Source organism: Bos taurus, chromosome 7, assembly GCF_002263795.3.
Source record: "Bos taurus isolate L1 Dominette 01449 registration number 42190680 breed Hereford chromosome 7, ARS-UCD2.0, whole genome shotgun sequence".
NCBI lineage: Eukaryota > Metazoa > Chordata > Mammalia > Artiodactyla > Bovidae > Bos > Bos taurus.
In genome coordinates, this window is record NC_037334.1 from 2,761,669 (window position 1) to 2,779,405 (window position 17,737).

The 17,737-nt window shown below is 54.4% G+C and overlaps 1 protein-coding gene across 1 annotated transcript in view; it reads right to left on the reverse strand.

The window, feature by feature from the left end:
• OBSCN (obscurin, cytoskeletal calmodulin and titin-interacting RhoGEF) overlaps positions 1-17,737 on the reverse strand; it is a 234,361-nt gene that overhangs the window by 90,492 nt on the left and 126,132 nt on the right. Inside the window, 17 exon segments of the mRNA XM_059888870.1 lie at positions 635-907; positions 1,902-2,168; positions 2,276-2,542; positions 2,791-3,057; positions 3,176-3,445; positions 3,878-4,144; positions 4,894-4,998; positions 5,117-5,278; positions 5,462-5,615; positions 5,724-5,836; positions 6,026-6,292; positions 6,570-6,836; positions 7,878-8,147; positions 8,311-8,577; positions 8,731-9,015; positions 10,260-10,535; positions 15,564-15,839. Of these exon segments, the coding sequence (XP_059744853.1) occupies positions 635-907; positions 1,902-2,168; positions 2,276-2,542; positions 2,791-3,057; positions 3,176-3,445; positions 3,878-4,144; positions 4,894-4,998; positions 5,117-5,278; positions 5,462-5,615; positions 5,724-5,836; positions 6,026-6,292; positions 6,570-6,836; positions 7,878-8,147; positions 8,311-8,577; positions 8,731-9,015; positions 10,260-10,535; positions 15,564-15,839 (4,053 nt within the window).

Here is a 17,737-nt window from a genome sequence, read left to right on the forward strand (position 1 = left end):
GGGGTTAAGACAAAGCAAGCGTTCAAGAGCTACCAAGCTCTGGAGGTTGAGACCACAAAACCCACAGCTCTAAAACTTCCAACTCTGGAACCTCAGGCCCAGGGACCTCAGAGTCCTGGAATGCCAGGGGAGGACCCTGGGAGAAAGAGCTGTTAGACTATAGAATCATCACTGTTCAGAGCTCTGTAACTCAAAGCATGGCCATGAGCTGAGCTTCACCCACTGGCACCAAGTATTTATGCTGGAAGTAGCAGCTCATAAATTTCAATGGCAATTTCACTACCAACATGAGCCATACACCTTGGAAGCTACCACAGCATTTGAACCACGGACTGAAGATTACAAACCCTGCTCCTGCCCAAAGGCTCCAGAACCTCATCCTAAAGGGTAATCCTGGTCGTCCACGCAGTTCTGGATGACCAGAACCCCCCAGTACTCCAACAGATGCCTCTAGGTGCTCAGCAGGGGCTGGGGAGGCAGTGCCTAGACACAAACCCTTGCAGCTTCCAAGCCCAGGACCCCGGCTCCAGGCTTCCTGGGAAGAGCCCAGGCTCAGGAGCTCGCAAAGCAGCCCCTGGACACACCCCCTTGACCTGCCCCAGCCTGTCAGTCCCTGCTGCCATCACTCACCCACCTTTGACGATGAGCGAGGCCTTGGAGGTGAGGCCCCGCACAGAGAAGACCACCTCCCCAGCGTCACTTGGCACGGCATCTCGGATAGCTAGAGTGTACTTGCGGCCCTGGCGCGTGGCACAGAAGCGGCCAGAGCTGCCCACTGTTTTCCCGCTCACTGTCCACTCAGCCACGTCGCCAGTGTCCTCACGGGACAGGATGCACTCGAAGCTGCAGCTCTCGCCCTCCAGCACCTCCACTGTCTTCAGCCTCTTGGTGATGCCCACGTGCAGCTCTGCGGGCCACGGGAGACAGCTGTCACGCCCCACGAGACAGGCACCATCAACCGACAGCAGCCTCAGGCAGACCCCAGGAGGGGGCACGCCCCTGGGTGACCCGCATACCCCCCTCTCCAGCCCCGCTCCCAGGAGGCCTCCTGCCTCTCTCAGCAAGGGTTCTCTCGGCCTCCCGCTGGCCACACCCTGGAAGTCAGATGGCTGATGGCTGTGAGTGGCGACCAGGATGACTCCCTTCACATTTGCTAGAGAATAACGTGGCGAGAATAAGCACCACCCAGTTGCCACCAGCTTACACGCTCCATTAAAAAGAACAGCTCCCCCAAATGCAGGGGAATCCAGCTCTAAGACAAACCCACCACACCACCCTTCCCCTTCCTGTCTCATCACAAACTGGCCAGACCATCAGGGACCAGCCAGGGGGTCACTGGGCAACACGCCTGCCAAACACATGAGAGGGGAAAGGACTCAGGGAGTGGAGTCAGGACAGACATACACGGGACCTCGGGGACCCGCCAGAACCATGCCCAGACAGGAAGGAGCCTGGGAAGAGAAAGGTGACCTGCCCACAGCCACCTTCACCAGGCGGTGCCATGGCCTGGGCGTCCTCCGGGGGCATCCCCTGCCTGACATCACAGCCTCTCCCATGCACCACCCTCCTGACGCCTCCCTCTGGGGCTCCTGTGCCTGCCCACACATCCCCAGGTGCAGAGGGAAGCTTCCAGCCTCCGCTGAATCCTTTAGCCCCTGGGACTTGATCAAGCAGGGCCAGTCTATCTCCCAGGCTTTGCTCTGTTGTCTGTTATCCATGGACCACCTGCCTGCACCTGGGCCTTCTGTCGAGGCCACTCCTTCAGGAGTCTGCCCTGATCTCCCCAGGTTCAGCAGAGCAGACCCTGGCCTCTGAAGTGGGTGGGTGCCCTGAGCACAGGCACGCCCAGAGCCACGCCCCGGTGCCCTGGCCCCACATCTGCAGCTGGCCGCAGCACGCACCATGCACGCTGACACGGGCACGGGTCTCATCAGTGCCCACGTCGCAGGTGTACAGGCCAGCATCCTCCCGAGTCAGGCTGTGCACCACGAGGCCTCGCGTGCCCGCCGTGTGTAGGAAGTCGTACTTGTCACTGGGACCCAACTCCACACCGTCCTTCCGCCACACCACGTGGGCTTGGTGGTCAGAAACCTCGCACTGCAAGGTCAGTCTGCCCCGCTCCTCTGCAGACACATCGTCCAACGCCTTCAGGAACACCACCGGCTTCCCTGCAGGAAGAGCGTGGGCGACTCAGGGGACCAACTGCCGCCTCTGGCCCCCTGGGTAAAGGGTGCGTGTCCCAAGGGTCCCCACGGACCACACACAGCCACCTCACCTCTGACCGCCAGGTGGGCGGAGGCCGCAACCTTGGGGGAGGAGATGCTCACGGTGCCCCTGTCAGCCTGCCGGACCCGCTTCAGCACCAGTGTGTGGCGGCGGCCCTCGTGGGTGATCTCATGGAAGCTGTCGTTAAAGACCGGTGTCCCGTTGAGCAACCAGTCCACTTCTTCGTCCTCGTGGGACAGCTCGCAGGAGAAGCAGGCACGGCCCTCCTCCGCGACCTCCACGTCCTCCAGCGGCTGCGTCACCGTCACCTTCCGTTCTGCCGGGAGCATGAGGTGGCGTCAGCATGATCGCCTCTGCTGCTTCCTCTAGAGACCCCCTGGGGCCCACGCCCCTCTCTCTCTACCTTCCACAGTGACCTCCTAGAGACCCCCCGGGGCCCACGCCCCTCTCTCTCTACCTTCCACAGTGACCTCCTAGAGACCCTCTGGGGCCCACGCCCCTCTCTCTCTACCTTCCACAGTGACCTCCTAGAGACCCTCTGGGGCCCACGCCCCCTCTCTCTACCTTCCACAGTGACCTCCGCGCTGCTCTGGGCGCTGCCAGCCTGGCACCGGTAGACCCCAGCGTCGTCAGGGGTGAGCCGCAGGACACGCAGCTCCGCCATGTGGCCCTCCAGCCTCATCTTGAACTTGCTGGATGGCGCCAGGGGCGTCTCCTCCTTGTACCACTGCACAGCCTTGGGGGGAGGCTTGAAGTCACAGGACAGGACGACGGACTGCATCTCCCGCCCCACCTTGGGCTCCAGGGGCCGTGTGAGCACCACAGGAATGTCTGCCGTGGGAAAGCAAAGAGGGAAGCAGGCATAAAGTGGGCCAGACCACGAGGCCGGAACCCCCGCCCCCCAGGCCCTGTCCACCCTCAGCCGAGCCACTGGGCAGCACCCTCTCACCAGAGACCACCAGGGAGGCGGTGGAGCGCGATTTGCCGATGGTGAAGTGCACCGGCCCCGTCATGGTGGAGTAGGTGCGCCGCAGCGTCAGCCGATGCACCGTGCCCTCCTGCTCTATCCCCACGTCAGGCCCCGCCTGCAGCACCGTCTTCCCCAGGAGCCACTTGGCGGGCCGCACTGAGGGGATGGAGGTCTCACACTCGAACCAGGCGGGCGCCGGCTCCATCACCGTCACATCCTGCAGGCCCCGCACGACCACGATGGACTGCTCTGTGGATGAGGGCCAGTCAGTGGGGCAGTCCCACGGGAGGGTCGTGAGCCCCGCCCCTGCACCTCTGCAGGCCCTGCTCCTGGGAACAGACTCTCTCGAGCACAGTCACATCCTCTTGGGAGCACCCTGAGGCCACCAATCAGGCCCTTCTCAGAGTTGTGTTCAGCTTTATGCAACCCTATGGACTGTAGCCTACCAGGCTCCTCCGTCCATGGTATTCTCCAGGCAGGAATACTGGAGTGGGTTGCCCTGCCCTCCTCCAGGGGATCTTCCCCACCCAGGGACCGAACCCAGGCCTCTTATGTCTCCTGCACTGGCAGGCGGTTCTTTACCACTAGCGCTACCTGGGAAGCCCGAGCCTCCAAGTGCCAAAGGCCACAACCCTTCTCCTGGGGAAAAAAGGAACAGCTTCCACCCGGCCCCGCCCAAACCTTCTACGAAGAACTGTGCACTGGTCTTCACATCGCCGGCATCACACGTGTAGGTGTCCTCGTCCTCGGGCTGGACGGCGTTGATGACCAGCTTGCGGTAGAGGCCGTCACTGACCATCTCGTACTTGGCTCCGGGATGGAGCTCCACGCTACCCTTGAACCACCGCACCTGGGCACTGGCCCTGGACATCTGGCACTCAAGCACGCCGCGGTGCTTCTCCATGGCGATCTTATCCCGCAGCGGGCGGAGGATGGACACAGGCAGCTCTGGGAGTATAGCCCGCGGGGTCAGAGTGGGCACAGTGAGCCCAAACCCCCAGGACGGGGTGCTTGGGCTGTGCATCTTCCCACCAGCCAACCTGGGACCCCATGCTCAGGCTAAAAAGAGCCCAGCGACCCGCCCGCCAGAGCCAGCGGGCAGCGCAGCAGAGTCTCACCCTCAGGCTGGCCTGGGACGTGCTGCTCACCTCTGACCACAAGGACTTATCCAGGGGGCCCTTGGCATGTGCGTGCCTGCCCCACCCAGACATCCCATCCATCCCCTCGCCACACGGCCTTACCCTCACCCTGCACACCCCGAATCCTCTGCACCCTGTCCCCTCCATACGTATCCAATACCCGGGCCCCTACCTGCAGCCTGTTCCCAGGCCCTTTCTCCCTCCTGCCCCACCGTCACCTTGACTGTCACCAAGTTCACCAGACAAAAGGCTTGTACGCTCACCTCCTGCCGGGCCTCACACCCTTTCTCTCCAGCATTTGCTGAGGTCCCAGGAGGGAGAATTTACTGGTAACTACATGTTCAACAAAGAAGGAGACCGCAAGACTGCCTCCTCTAGTCCACTTTCTTCCTGCTGAGGAGGGAATACCCATTTCCCTCCTCCTGGGTCATTTCTAACCTCATTCCGGGAGGGACCCCAGGACAAAGACAGCGGGCCTTCCAGCCCCGTAAGACTCAGCACATGTACTTGTCCACACAGACACTGTCCAGCCCATGCCTTGTTCGGGGCTCCCATTACCTTTTACTAGGAGCTGGGCTCGCGATTCTGCATTTTCCGCTACAAACTTGATTTCCCCTGCATCTTCCACCAGGACTCTCCGATAGATGAGAGTGTATGTCCTTCCTGGGGACAAAGCCCACTCAGGACTAAAGGGCAGGGTGGCCCGGGGATGGGGAGGGGTGGCCTGGGGGCAGGAAGTGGGGAGGACCCCTGCTTTGGCCCCCCACTGTCCCCGTCTCACCTTCCTGGCGGATCCTCACGTTGTCACTGGGCCGCAGCTTACTGCCCTCCCAGAACCACTGCGCAGGCACCTCATCGTGGGAGACCTCACAGGAGAAGGTGGCGCCCTCTTTCTCCACCACTTCCACATCCTCCAGAGGCCTCACGATCTGCACATTCCGGCCTGGGGCACAGAGCAGGCCCTGCTACACCCCGAGGCACAGGCGTCCTATCTGACCGCCACCCCTGGCCCAGCTTGCTGACGGGGTACAGGCTGGGCACAAGGGCAGAACTAGAGGGCCAAGCACTTGCTGGGGGTCGCAGTAGGGGGCCAGAAGGTCCTTGCAGCCACCCGCCCAGCCCTCACCTTGCACCTTCAGGGAGGCCGAGCTCTGAGCATCGTGGGCATCGCACACATACACGCCCTGGTCTCCGAGCTCACATCGGTAAATGACGAGACTCCTGCAGGCCCCCTGGGCCATCATGCCCATGGTCTTGCTTACCCGCAGCTCCACGTTGTCCTGTGAAGGAACGAGGCCGAGTCAAGGGCTGGTACTGCCCAGCAGAGCGGTCTGACACTTGCCCACCCCTGGTGAGAGGCAAGAGGGGGCAGAGGAGTTTGCGGGCACCTTCAACCAGCGCACATCCACATTGGGGCGTGAGAGCTCACAGTCCAGGGCCACCTTTTCCTTCTCTGTGGCCACCACGTCCTGCAGAGGGCGGACGAACTTCACAGGCAGCTCTGGGAAGACAGGAGGGAAGTGCTGAGAAGCAGGGCCTCCGTGCGGGGCAGAGTCTGAACTGGCTGGAGTCACTCAGCTGGTTTTAGGAACGAGTCCCCTCCCCTACGATGCCCCACCTGCCTCCCTGGCACCGTAGGGACAGGGGCAGGCACCTTGGAGTGAGTGCTGCCCCACCCATAAGCACCCACCAGTGACCACCAGATGAGCAGAGGTGTGCACGCCCTCCGCCCTGAAGGCCACCAAGCCACCGTCCTGCCGCTGCAGCCGTGACAGCGTGAGGGTGTGTGTGGGGCCGTGCACCGCCAGCTGGCAGTTGGGTCCTGGCTGGAGCCGAAGACCATCTCGAGTCCAGTTGCCCTCCACGTCAGCGTGGGACAGCTCTACTTCCATAGTGGCCGTGCCCTGCTCCTGCGCCTCCACGGCCTGCAGGCCCCGCACGAGCCGGACCTGGCGCACTACGGGACAAATAAGGGGAAGGATGAGCCACTGCAGCAAGACCCTGACCCTCGGGCCAGCCCTTGTCATGACCCCAGGGAGCCTCACGGTGCCCTGTGGGGGAGGCCTCCCCGCCCCTCACTCCCTTCCCCTCCTCCCCGGCCCCTGCCAAGTGCAGGGTCTTCTTCCCTTTTCCCCCTTTCCCAAGGCTCTGCCCCCAGACGGAGGTCCCTCTCCTCCTACCCTCTCTACCTCCTCAATGCTCAACCCTTGGACCAAGCTCGCCTAGCTGCTCACTTTCCACAGTCAGCTTGGCCTGTGTCTTGTCGTCTGGTGTCTCGCAGCCGTAGAAGCCACGGTCAGCGAAACCCACACCGTGGAGAACCAGACGGTGGCGTGCACCCTCGGCGTGGATCTCCACTTTCTCGCCCGACGCGAGTGCTACAGCATTGCGTGTCCACTTGACCTCCGGCCACGGCCGAGTCAGCTCCACCTCCATGGTCACTGAGCTCCGCTCCTCCACGGTCTGTGGCTCCAGCTTCTTTCTGAACAACACTGGAGCCTCTGCAGTCATGAGAGAAGGAGATCACCAGAGCCACTGTTTACTCTCGGAAAAGCAAGGCAGAGGGACCCGGCCCCTGACCCCTAGCCAGCAGACCTGCCCTCCACCACATTCTGACTCCGAGCTAGGGAAGACCTTGGCCATTCTCAGCGCTCAGCTGCACGTGTGCGCAGGTATGATTTTATGGGTGAATAACAGCACTTCAGCTGGAGGAAGGCATGGCAACCCACTCCAGTATTTTTGCCTGGAGAATCCCATGGACAAAGAAGCCTGACAGGCTACCGTCCACGGGGTCACAGGGAGTCGGACACGACTGAGCGACTGAGCACCACAACCACACTTCAGGAGGGCTTCTTCTTGCCCAGTCCCCCTCCCACATACTGCTCCCCTCTTCTGAACACCCTCCTGCCATGCCCACAAGAGCCTGAAACTCCTCAGTGCGGCTGGTGAGCAGAAGCATAGGGACACAGAGAGCTCTTGAGACAGGCAGACTCCGAGCCCCCAGACCAGCTGCACCCTGTTCAACTAGGCCCTGGGTGCACCACATTAAAGAAGAGAAATGTTTTGAGTCCTCCTCCCAGACTCAGGTTGTGCCATGGGCAGAAGTGAATCTGCCCATTTAACTCCCTTCCGCATGAGATGGCTTGGCTCCCCTGGGGTAAAGTTCTGGTTCTCCCCACACAACCTGGCTTCAGTGAGCCAAGCGCATCCCCATCCCCTGCATATGCTTGCCCACCTTGCCATCTCTCCCACCTCTGGGCTCAGCAAGTGTCCTTTCCCTAGGAAGACCCCCTGGATCACGACCTCTGCCCACTCTCCCTCCAGGTGTGCACTGCAAGAGTTTACCATCTCCCCTTCAGAGCAGGTGCCTGGCCCCATGGTCCCACTCTGCAGCTGATAAACCCACATCCTCTGAAGTCAGCCCAAGGCTCTGGATCCAGGCTGGCAGCAGGGTGTATCAGTACAGCCACCTGGGAACCAGCTCACTAGGAGAAGCTGGTATAAGAAGCTGTGGCGCCCTCCCTGCCGCTCCACAAGCTCACCTCGGACCCGGAGGGCAGCCGTGGACTGGATGCCCTCAGCCTGCGCAGTGACCTGGCCGGCATCCTCCAGGGCCAGGCTTAAGATGGTCAGGCTGTGGCTGGCACCCTTCTGCGAGATGAGAAACTTCTCGCTGGACTGTAGTTGGACACCGTCTCGGAACCATGTGACCGCCACGTCGCTGGGGGTCACCACGCACTGGAAAGTGGCCTCGCTCCCCTCCTCCGCAACCACCGCACTCAGCCCAGACGTGAACTTGACCACACGGGGTACTGTGGACAGGGGCTCCACTTGAGATACAGACAGGATAGGCGGGGCCTCCCCCTCTTGCAGACTCCGCGGAAGGACACCTCTTCCAGGAAGCCTCCCAAGAATGCTCTGCCGAGCTACCCACCCTCCCCGGAGACTCAGCCCGCAGACCTGGCACACGCATACCGATAACAGTGAGCATGGCGCTGGTGTGGTCGTCGCGGCTCTCACACACGTACTCCCCTGCATCCTCTGCCCGCAGGCCCGACACCGTGAGCGAGCGCCGAGGCCCCGCAGCCGCCATCTGGAAGCGTTTGCCGGCCCGGAGTTGCGTGCTTCCGCGGCGCCACACCACCTCAGCCTGCGCAGGGCTCAGCTCACAGACCAGCGTCACCGTGCCGCCCAGATCCCCGCTCACGGGCTCCAGGGGGCGGCAAAACTTGGCAGCCACCTCTAGGGGAGGGGAGGGGACGTCAGCCTGGCAGGGTTCAGGCCGCGGGACCAGCTCCGAGCCGCCTGGTTGCACGCCCGGAGCCGCACCCAGTCTCCACTCCAGGATGCTGCCAACAAGGGGTTCCCAGAGGACCACCCCATGGAGCTGCTCACCTTCCACCTGTACCGGGAAGTCCTGCCCCTCTGTGCCCACGCGGCAGCTGTAGACAGCGCTGTCCAGGGTCTGTGCCCCACGCATGGTCAGGGTGTGGGTGTCCCCTAGGCTGGCCATCTCGTGCCGCTTGCTGCGGCGAATCTCCACACCATCTTTGAACCACGTCACCGTGGCCACAGACGGCGTGGCCAGAGTGGCTGTCAGGATGATGTCCTCGTGTTCCCTGACCACCAGCGGTTCCCTGCGTCTGGGTTTCTCTGGGGCCGGGGGCTCAAACTCCGGCTCTGGGCAGGGGGATAACACAGGAGCATTAGACAGGGGACCCTCTCACCCTTGACCTGAATACCAGCCCCCTCCAGGCCACGCCGTGGGAGACTTGAAATTAAACTGCCTAGGCTGTCCACCTCTCCACCCCGGCCTCTCTTCTGAGCAAGCCAGCGAGGAACGCCTCAGGGCCACACTCCGCCTGCCAGGCACCATCCAGGCTCCCAGGGGCAGCACAGGGCAGTGAGGAGGAGCCACCTGGGACCACAGGCCTGGGGGCCACAAGCTCTGTCCACCAAGAGCTCAGAGTCCAGGATCCCTGCCCCACCCCAAGGGGCGCTGGGCCCCACGAGCAGCTAAGGCAGGGAAAGCGGGGCACATAATGACCCTGATGCAGCCTGGGGCTCGGCCAGCATTCCAGAAGGGCAGGGTGGAGCGGGGCCAGGAAGGGCAGCAGAGGAGGACAAGCTCAGTAGAGGAACCCCCTGTGGGGAGGGGAGAGGCCAGGCAAAGACTGAGACTGTGAAATAGCCTGAGTGCCTCCAGCAGCAGGGGAAAGGCCAGGGCCGAGAAGGGGGAGAGGGAGGCCCTGGGAGGGGGCCTAAGAGGGTTCCTGTGAGGCCTGATCCAGGGGACCGCCTGAAAAGACCATGCTGGCTGCAGGATCAGATGCCAGGACCACAGCTGGGGACAGAGACAGGGTCACTGAGCTCAGGACTCCGAAACCCAGTGATGTCACCAGGAGCAGGAGGGACAGGAGCAAGCAGGCAATATACCGGCTTGGCTCAGGCCCAGGACAGAATGGGCATCTGAGCAGAGGCCAACACAACAGGCTGACCTAAATACAGCTGGACCGTCAGGGGCCCGAGCCGAGACGGGGCGCCAGACCCAGTGAAGGCAGGGGTGTTCAAGGCCAGAAGTGCCCCAGAGCAGGGCTCCACAGCTGCCCAGGAAGACTTAATATGGGAATAGTGCCCCCTGCTGACCACAGACAGAGAATGGCCATTTCAGCAGCCTGCAGATGGCTGAGAAAGCCTCTGTGGCAGGTTTCACACTGGGAAAGGTATGGATGTGGCGGAGAGAAGCGGGAATCTGGGGGAGCAGATGTCAAGAGTGTCCTGGACTCGGGGCTCTGGCAGGCGTCCTGCCACTCAAGGGCCTTGCGGGGAGACAGAGCCCTGGAGCTGACTGCATCCGTGGAGAACCCAGCAGAGGACCCAGCATCCCCCGCACTCACACCCCCCCACCCAGCCTTGGCACCCACCTGTGACATCCAGGTGGAAGGAGACCTTCTGGCCCCCGGCCTCGCAGCTGTACTCCCCGGCGTCTGCCTTGCCCGCCTGCTGCACCACCAGCTGCCGGGTGCAGCCCTTGGCCTCCACATGCACTTTCGAGCTCGAACTCAGCTTCTTCCCATCCTTGTACCACGTCACCTCCATCTGGGCCTGGGCCACCTCGCAGCTCAGTGTGGTGCGGGCGCCTGCCTTGGCCTGCACTTCACTGCGTGCCGGCTGCTCCTTGGCAAACACCACCATAGGCTCTGCAGACAAGGAAGGATGCACAGGCTCAGAGACGCCATCTAAGTCAGGAATGCAGCAGTATGGAAAGAAGGGCTGGGCAGGTAGGAAGGGGGCTGGGCCCTGCTCCAGGCTCTGTGTTGTCCCATAAGTGCCCACAATTGATCTATACATTCCGTGCGTCCTGCTCCAACTGGGGGCTCTGGGAAAGATTTCTTCCCTGCACAGATTCCTCTAGGAAAGGAAATGTGGGATCAGGATGCACATGCCCTTCAACCTTCCTAGATAATGCAGTCTTTCTCACACAGAGAACTCTCCTACCCACAGTGCATGAGCGTTCCTGAGGCTCCATCCTCTCAGTGTCATCAACTGGTGGCAAGCCAGTAGGGAGCATGGTTGTACTTCCTGAGCTTTCCTTTGCACAGTCCTAACGGCTTACAAAGTGAAGCACCATTTCTCATCTTTTTGGCTTTTGGAGTCTGCCCTTCTTCAGGATCACTGCCAGACGTTTACCGAGTTATCAGTAGCATTGTCTGTCTTTTCCTTCTTCATTTTCAGGAGCTCTTCATATATTTATATTAGAACCTTCACAGTTATGGCTGTGTAAATATTTTCTCCATCTTTGTCACTTGCTTCCTTATCTTTTGTGTGTCTTCTGTTGACATAAAGTTCTCAGTTTTAACACAGGCAAGTACGTCAAATGTCCTTTGTGGAACCCTCTTACACTGTTGGTGGGAATGCAAACTAGTACAGCCACTATGGAGAAAAGTATGAAGATTCCTTAAAAAACTGGGAATAGAACTGCCATATGACCTAGCAATCCCACTGCTGGGCATACACACTGAGGAAACCAGAACTGAAAGAGATATGTGTACCCCAGTGTTCACTGAAGCACTGTTTACAACAGCCAGGACACCTGATGCAAAGAACTGACTCACTGGAAAAGACCCTGATGCTGGGAAAGATTGAAGCCAGGATGAGAAGGGGACGACAGAGGATGAGATGGTTGGATGGCATCACCGACTCGATGGACATGAGATTGAGCAAGGTCTGGGAATTGGTGATGGACAGGGAAGCCTGGAGTGCTGCAGTCCATGGGGTCACAAAGAGTTGGACACAGCTGAGTGACTGAACTGATCCGAGGACATGGAAGCAACCTAGATCTCCACTGGCAGATGAACAGATAAGGAAGATGTGGTACATACACACAGTGGAATATTATTCAGCTATAAAAAGGAACGCATTTGAGTCAGTTCTAATTAGGTGGATGAAACTGGAGCCTGTTACACAGAGTGGAAGTAAGTCAGAAAGAGAAACACCAATACAGTATATTGATGCATGTATGTGGAATTTAGAAAGATGATAACAACGATCCTATATGCAAGGCAGCAAAAGACACGGATGTAAAGTAAAGACTTTTGGACTCAGTGGGAGAAGGTGAGGGTGGGAAGATTTGAGAGAACAGCATTGAAACACGTACATTACCATATGTAAAACAGATAACCAGTGCAAGTTCGATGCATGAAGCAGGGCACTCAAAGCCGACGGCTCTGGGACAACCCAGAGAGATGGGGTGGGGAGGGAGGTGGGAGTGTGGTTCAGGATGGGGAGACACATGTGCACCCGTGGCTGATTCATGTCGATGTATGGCAAAACCACCACAATATTGTAAAGGAAGTATACTCCAATTAAAACTAATTAATTTTAAAAAATGTATCCTTTGTGATTAATACATTTATATACTGCTTAAATCTTTTATTACCATCAGGTCATTGCTGCTAAGTCACTTCAGTTGTGTCCGACTCTGTGCGACCCCATAGATGGCAGCCCACCAGGCTGCCCTGTTCCTGGGATTCTCCAGGCAAGAACACTGGAATGGGTTGCCATTTCCTTCTCCAATGCAGGAAAGTGAAAAGTGAAAGTGAAGTCGCTCAGTTGTGTCCGACTCTAGCGACCCCATGGACTGCAGCCCACCAGGCTCCTCCATCCATGGGATTTTCCAGGCAAGAGTACTGGAGTGGGGTGCCATTGCCTTCTCCAAACTTTTATATTGGAGTCTCTAACCCACCGGGAGTTGGTGTCCATGTGTGCTGTGAGAGAGACGTCAATTTTTATTATAGAGGAACAGATATAAATATATATACACACACATATATATATATGGTTATATGGCATTTGCACAGTTTATGAAAAAATTACTCTCTCTCTCTACACTACACACTAGCACTACATAGAAAACAGAAAAGGGATGGGAGAGTTTGGTTAAATGCAGGGCTGTTTCAGAGCTCACTATTCTATTTCTTTGTATTTATTCCTGCACTGAAACCCAGCTGTTCACTACTGTAATTTTATAATGTTTGATATCTTGCAGATCAAAGGCTCTCATTTTACGAGTGCTTCCGTTCCACCTGGCCCTCGGAATCAACTTGTCAGTTTTGACAGACACACAGAAGAACTTCCCTTTGGATTTTGATTGGTGGTACGTGTTCAGTTGTGTCCAACTCTTGCAACCCCAAGGACTGTAGCTGGCCAGGCTCCTCTGCCCATGGAGTTCTCCAGGCAAGAATGCCTGGACTGGGATGCCATTTCCTCCTCCAGGGTTTTGAGTAGGAATGGACACCTTCATGCCTTCCATGCATAGCTCACCATTCATTTAGATCTTCACTGCCTCCCTAAAATGTTTAATATCCTCTCTTGGAAGCCTTAAACAAATTTTATTAGACATGGAATTAGAAGCATGATGCTTTTGATGCTATGGTAACTGTCTTAAAATATTATTTTCTGACTCTCAGTTGCTAGTACATCAACTTAGAGGCGTTTTCTGTGTATTTTGTATGTGGCGATTATTCTTAACTTTCTTACTAACTTTAAAAATTCTTTCTACTCTCTGCATTAATAATGTTATCATCTAGGAACTCCACTTTTTGCTTTACCTAAATTTTACTTTATATTTTTCCTGACAGTCTCTACAATATTGGACATAAGTTGTGATAGTGGAGCCCCTTGAAATGCTCCAGTGAAAAGGAAAGCTTTCAAGGTTTCTCTGCAAGTGTGATGTTTGATGTCGTTTTCTTTAGTACTCTGTATCAAATTAAGGATCTATCCGTTTATTACTAGTTCAGTAAGAAGTTATCAAAATGAATGTATGCTGTATTTTATAAAACTCAATCTAGATAGGATGTAAACATTTTTTCAAGTACTTTTATTCTGTACTTTTAAAGGCAGGAATATGCTTTTTCTCTTTTAGCTTCTTAATGTTATAGATTGATTTTTCTAATGTTCTGATGTTGAACAATTGCATTCCTGGATTAAGATCTTCACGTATTGCTCCATTCACTTTGCCAATATTTTGTATAGGATTTTGACATTGACATCGATAAAAGATTGACCTGTAATTTCAATTCTTTATACTTTGTCAGATTTGGGTATCAATACTATGGTAGCTACATAAAATGAGTTAAAGAGTGTTATACACACACACACACACATATAAATAGACACACACACATATATATCCCTTTTCCATTTTCTTAAAGAATCTCCGTGAATAGGAAATAGTTTTCCAGAATATTTCATATAATTTGCCAGTACAGCCACTGAGCTTAATCTTGTTCTATGAGATTATTTTATTATGGTTCCATTTATCTAAAACATTATAAGACTGTTCACGTTTATTTCTTCTTGTGTAAGTTTTGATATAGTTTTCTAAGAATTGGCCAATATTTCAAAACTTTTCAAGTTTACTTGTGTGAAATAATATCAGGTTTTGATTATAATAATGTCAAAATGATTCACAGTGGATTTCTTGGTATCTAAGTTGACTCATTGGAAAAGACTCTGATACTGGGAGGGATTGGGGGCAGAGGAGAAGGGGACGACAGAGGATGAGATGGCTGGATGGCATTACCGACTCAATGGACGTGAGTTTGAGTGAACTCCAGGAGTTGGTGATGGACAGGGAGGCCTGGCGTGCTGCGATTCATGGGGTCGCAAAGAGTCGGACACAACTGAGTGACTGAATTTATACTAACTGAACTGATAATATACCTATGAATCAGTATATACTAATACAATATCAAACTGTTACGTGGTGGCACTTAGGAGTCAAGGCAGGGCCACAGCCCACCTCTGTTTGAAGTTAACCTCTCTTAACAAAAGGAAACTAAAGGTAGTCTGCAGACATCTCTGTGAACCAGCTCAGAAGGTACAGAAAGACACGCGTCCTTAGGAAATGCTATGAAACAAATGCTGCTCTACCAGTCAGTACTGCTACTACAGTGCCTCATCTTTAGGAAGGCCTATTGGTGTAGCGAAAGCTCCTTACTACTCTCCATTTCTAAATTTATAAATCAAGCTCCAAAGGGAATCCTGACACAGAATGTACTAACTGGAGGCAAAAGAAAACCAAAATTTGCTTTTAAAAGAATGTACCATATCTCAGAGGCGCATGTCAAAGGCACCAATCCTCTTCTCTTGGTTTACTTTGCACAGACGTTGCAACAGAACAGAAACCTAGATTTTGCAACATTTAGATGGACAGATAACTTCTACAACAATGTGCAAGAAAGAAAGAGTGTCCCATAACAACTAACATAAATTCAGACTTGAGGTAATGCCAAGCATGATTATGTGGCTGAAATCCTCTTATCAGGTTCAAAAAACTACACACATCTCTGATTAGGGAGAATCCTCATACAACGCTGGGTGAGAGAATTTGGACATTGCTAAAACATCCAAAAAGTACTTTCACATTTCCCAAGGTGAGAGACATGTGGCCCACTTGAGACCCCAAGGGCCAGATGGAGCCAGGGTCCTGGGCACCAAAGATCAGCTGGAACATTACAACATGGAAACACCACTTGGGGTGCACAAGAGAGGCCCCCCCTCCTCACACACACACCATTCCCACCCAGCGTCCCTGGGATCAGCCATGAGCACGAGAATGGGAGGTGGGAAGTGGGAGATATGAAGAGGTTAAATGCAATGAAAAGATCTTGTCATGGCTGTAAGTCAGTCACATCGTCTCCAAAAGATCCTCTCAAATAACTGACCTGCGACGTCCAGGCGGAAGGAGACCTTCTGGCCCCCGGCCTCGCAGCTGTACTCCCCGGCGTCCGCCTTGCCCGCCTGCTGCACCACCAGCTTCCGGGTGCAGCCCTTGGCTTCCACACGCACTTTCGAGCTCGAACTCAGCTTCTTCCCATCCTTGTACCATGTCACCTCCGTCTGGGCCTGGGCCACCTCGCAGCTCAGCGTGGCACTCGACCCTGCCACGGCCTGCACTTCACTGCGTGCCGGCTGCTCCTTGGCGAACACCACCGAGGGCTCTGGGGACAGAGGGGGATACACAGGGTCAGAGATGCTATCTAAGTCAAGATGCAGCACTGGGGAGGAAGGACTAAATGGTGAAGCAAGAGAACTGGAAATTTCTCTAGATCCTGGCTAGCTATGTGGCCTGGAAAACCCTACCTCCTTCTCACCGAGTGACCGCAGTTTACCTATATATTCTCCCACTGATCCATGCCTGTTGTTCCAGGAGAAGACATTGCCAGAGACTTCAGTGTACACACTACTCTGGGAGAACTTCAGGGTCCTGAGGCATTGGTTCCTCAGCCTGTCTAGGTGGGCACCCAAAGGGCAGTGCAGGACCCCAGCCACAGTTATCTGACATTAACGCTCTCCACAGGCCCGCTCGGGGAGGGGTGCCCTCCCACCTGCAGTGCAGAAGCAATCTTGAGCCTCCACCCTCTGGTCTATGCCCAGCGTGCCAACTGTGGCCAGTCGGGTGGGAGGGAAGTCGTATCCCCTTGGCTCCCTCTTGCATGGCACTCAGGACTCAGAAAGTGGAGCAGCATTTTCAGTCTTTGGGCCATTACTGTTTGCACTCCTGTGGTGGTACTCTCAAGTGTTTCAGCTGATTTTCAATAGCGTTTTCTGTCTGCCCTTTATTTATTACCCAGATCTCTTTATGTGCTCGAGTGCTAGAAATCTGACAAATGATGCAGCTTGCGAATACTGTTCCCATCTGCGTCACTTGCCTTTTCACTCAAGTTTTTGTTTTAAATCTGTTTGTTTATTTGGTTTCACCACACAGCTTGTAGGATCTTAGTTCCCCAACAACGGGTCAAACCTGTGCCCCTTGCAGTGGAAGCACAGATTCTTAACCACTGGACCGCCAGGGAAGCCCCCAAATTTAGTTTTAATGCAGTCGAATACAGGATATTGTTCCGTTGTTCCGTTTAAGACTTCCTTTACCCTGAAGCCATTAGATAATCTATGTCATCATCTGAGGTTTTATGGTTTTCCTTTCATACTCTGGTCTCTAACCTACCTGGAGTTTCTTTTTAAGTGCTGTTCCAGTTACCTATGCAATTTTTTTTTATGATTAAATGTTGAAAACATATTAAAAAGACCATCCTTTCTCCATTGCCTATACAAGCTCACCGGATTAAAAACAAAAGTGGTGGGGATGGCGGCAGAGTTGGAAGTTCATTTATTCACAGGTCTGACTGTGAGTTCACTATTCTGTTCCTTTGATCTGATAACTATCCCTGTATTGTAACCCCAGTATCTTTATGATAATTCTTTTTCAAGAGCATGTTGGCTCTACTTGACCTTTGGAATCTGCTGCTCAATTTTCAACTATCCAAAGAAAAACATTTGTTAGATTTTGACTGGATGTGAATATATCTGAGTCTTCCATAGATTTCCATCTATTTCTTTAGGCATGTTTTACTCTCTCTCTCAAAAATGTTTAACCATTTCCCCCCACTAATGTCTTAAACATCTTTATTTTACTTGGAAATGGAAAGATCATACTTTTAACAATGCTGTAAATCTTTTATAATTTCATTTTCCAACTATGCTGCTACTATATGGAAATATATGTTTTTCACATATTGACTTTTTACATGGCAATTTTCTCAATTCTTATACTAAGTCTAATTGATCTTTTAGATTTTCTGAGTTGATATCCACGTAATCTGTTATTCCTTCTTACGTTTCATGCTTTGCATTGATCTGCTTTGTTTCTGAAGCTACATAAGCCCTGCAATACGGGAGTACAACCTTATCACAGTGTATTATCTTCTGGATATATTGCTAAATTCAGTTTGCTAATATTTTGTCTAGGGTTTTCCTTTGACAGCTATAATAAACTGACCTGTAATTTTAATTCTTGGTACAGTCCTTGTCATATTTTGGTGTCCATGATATGTTACCTACA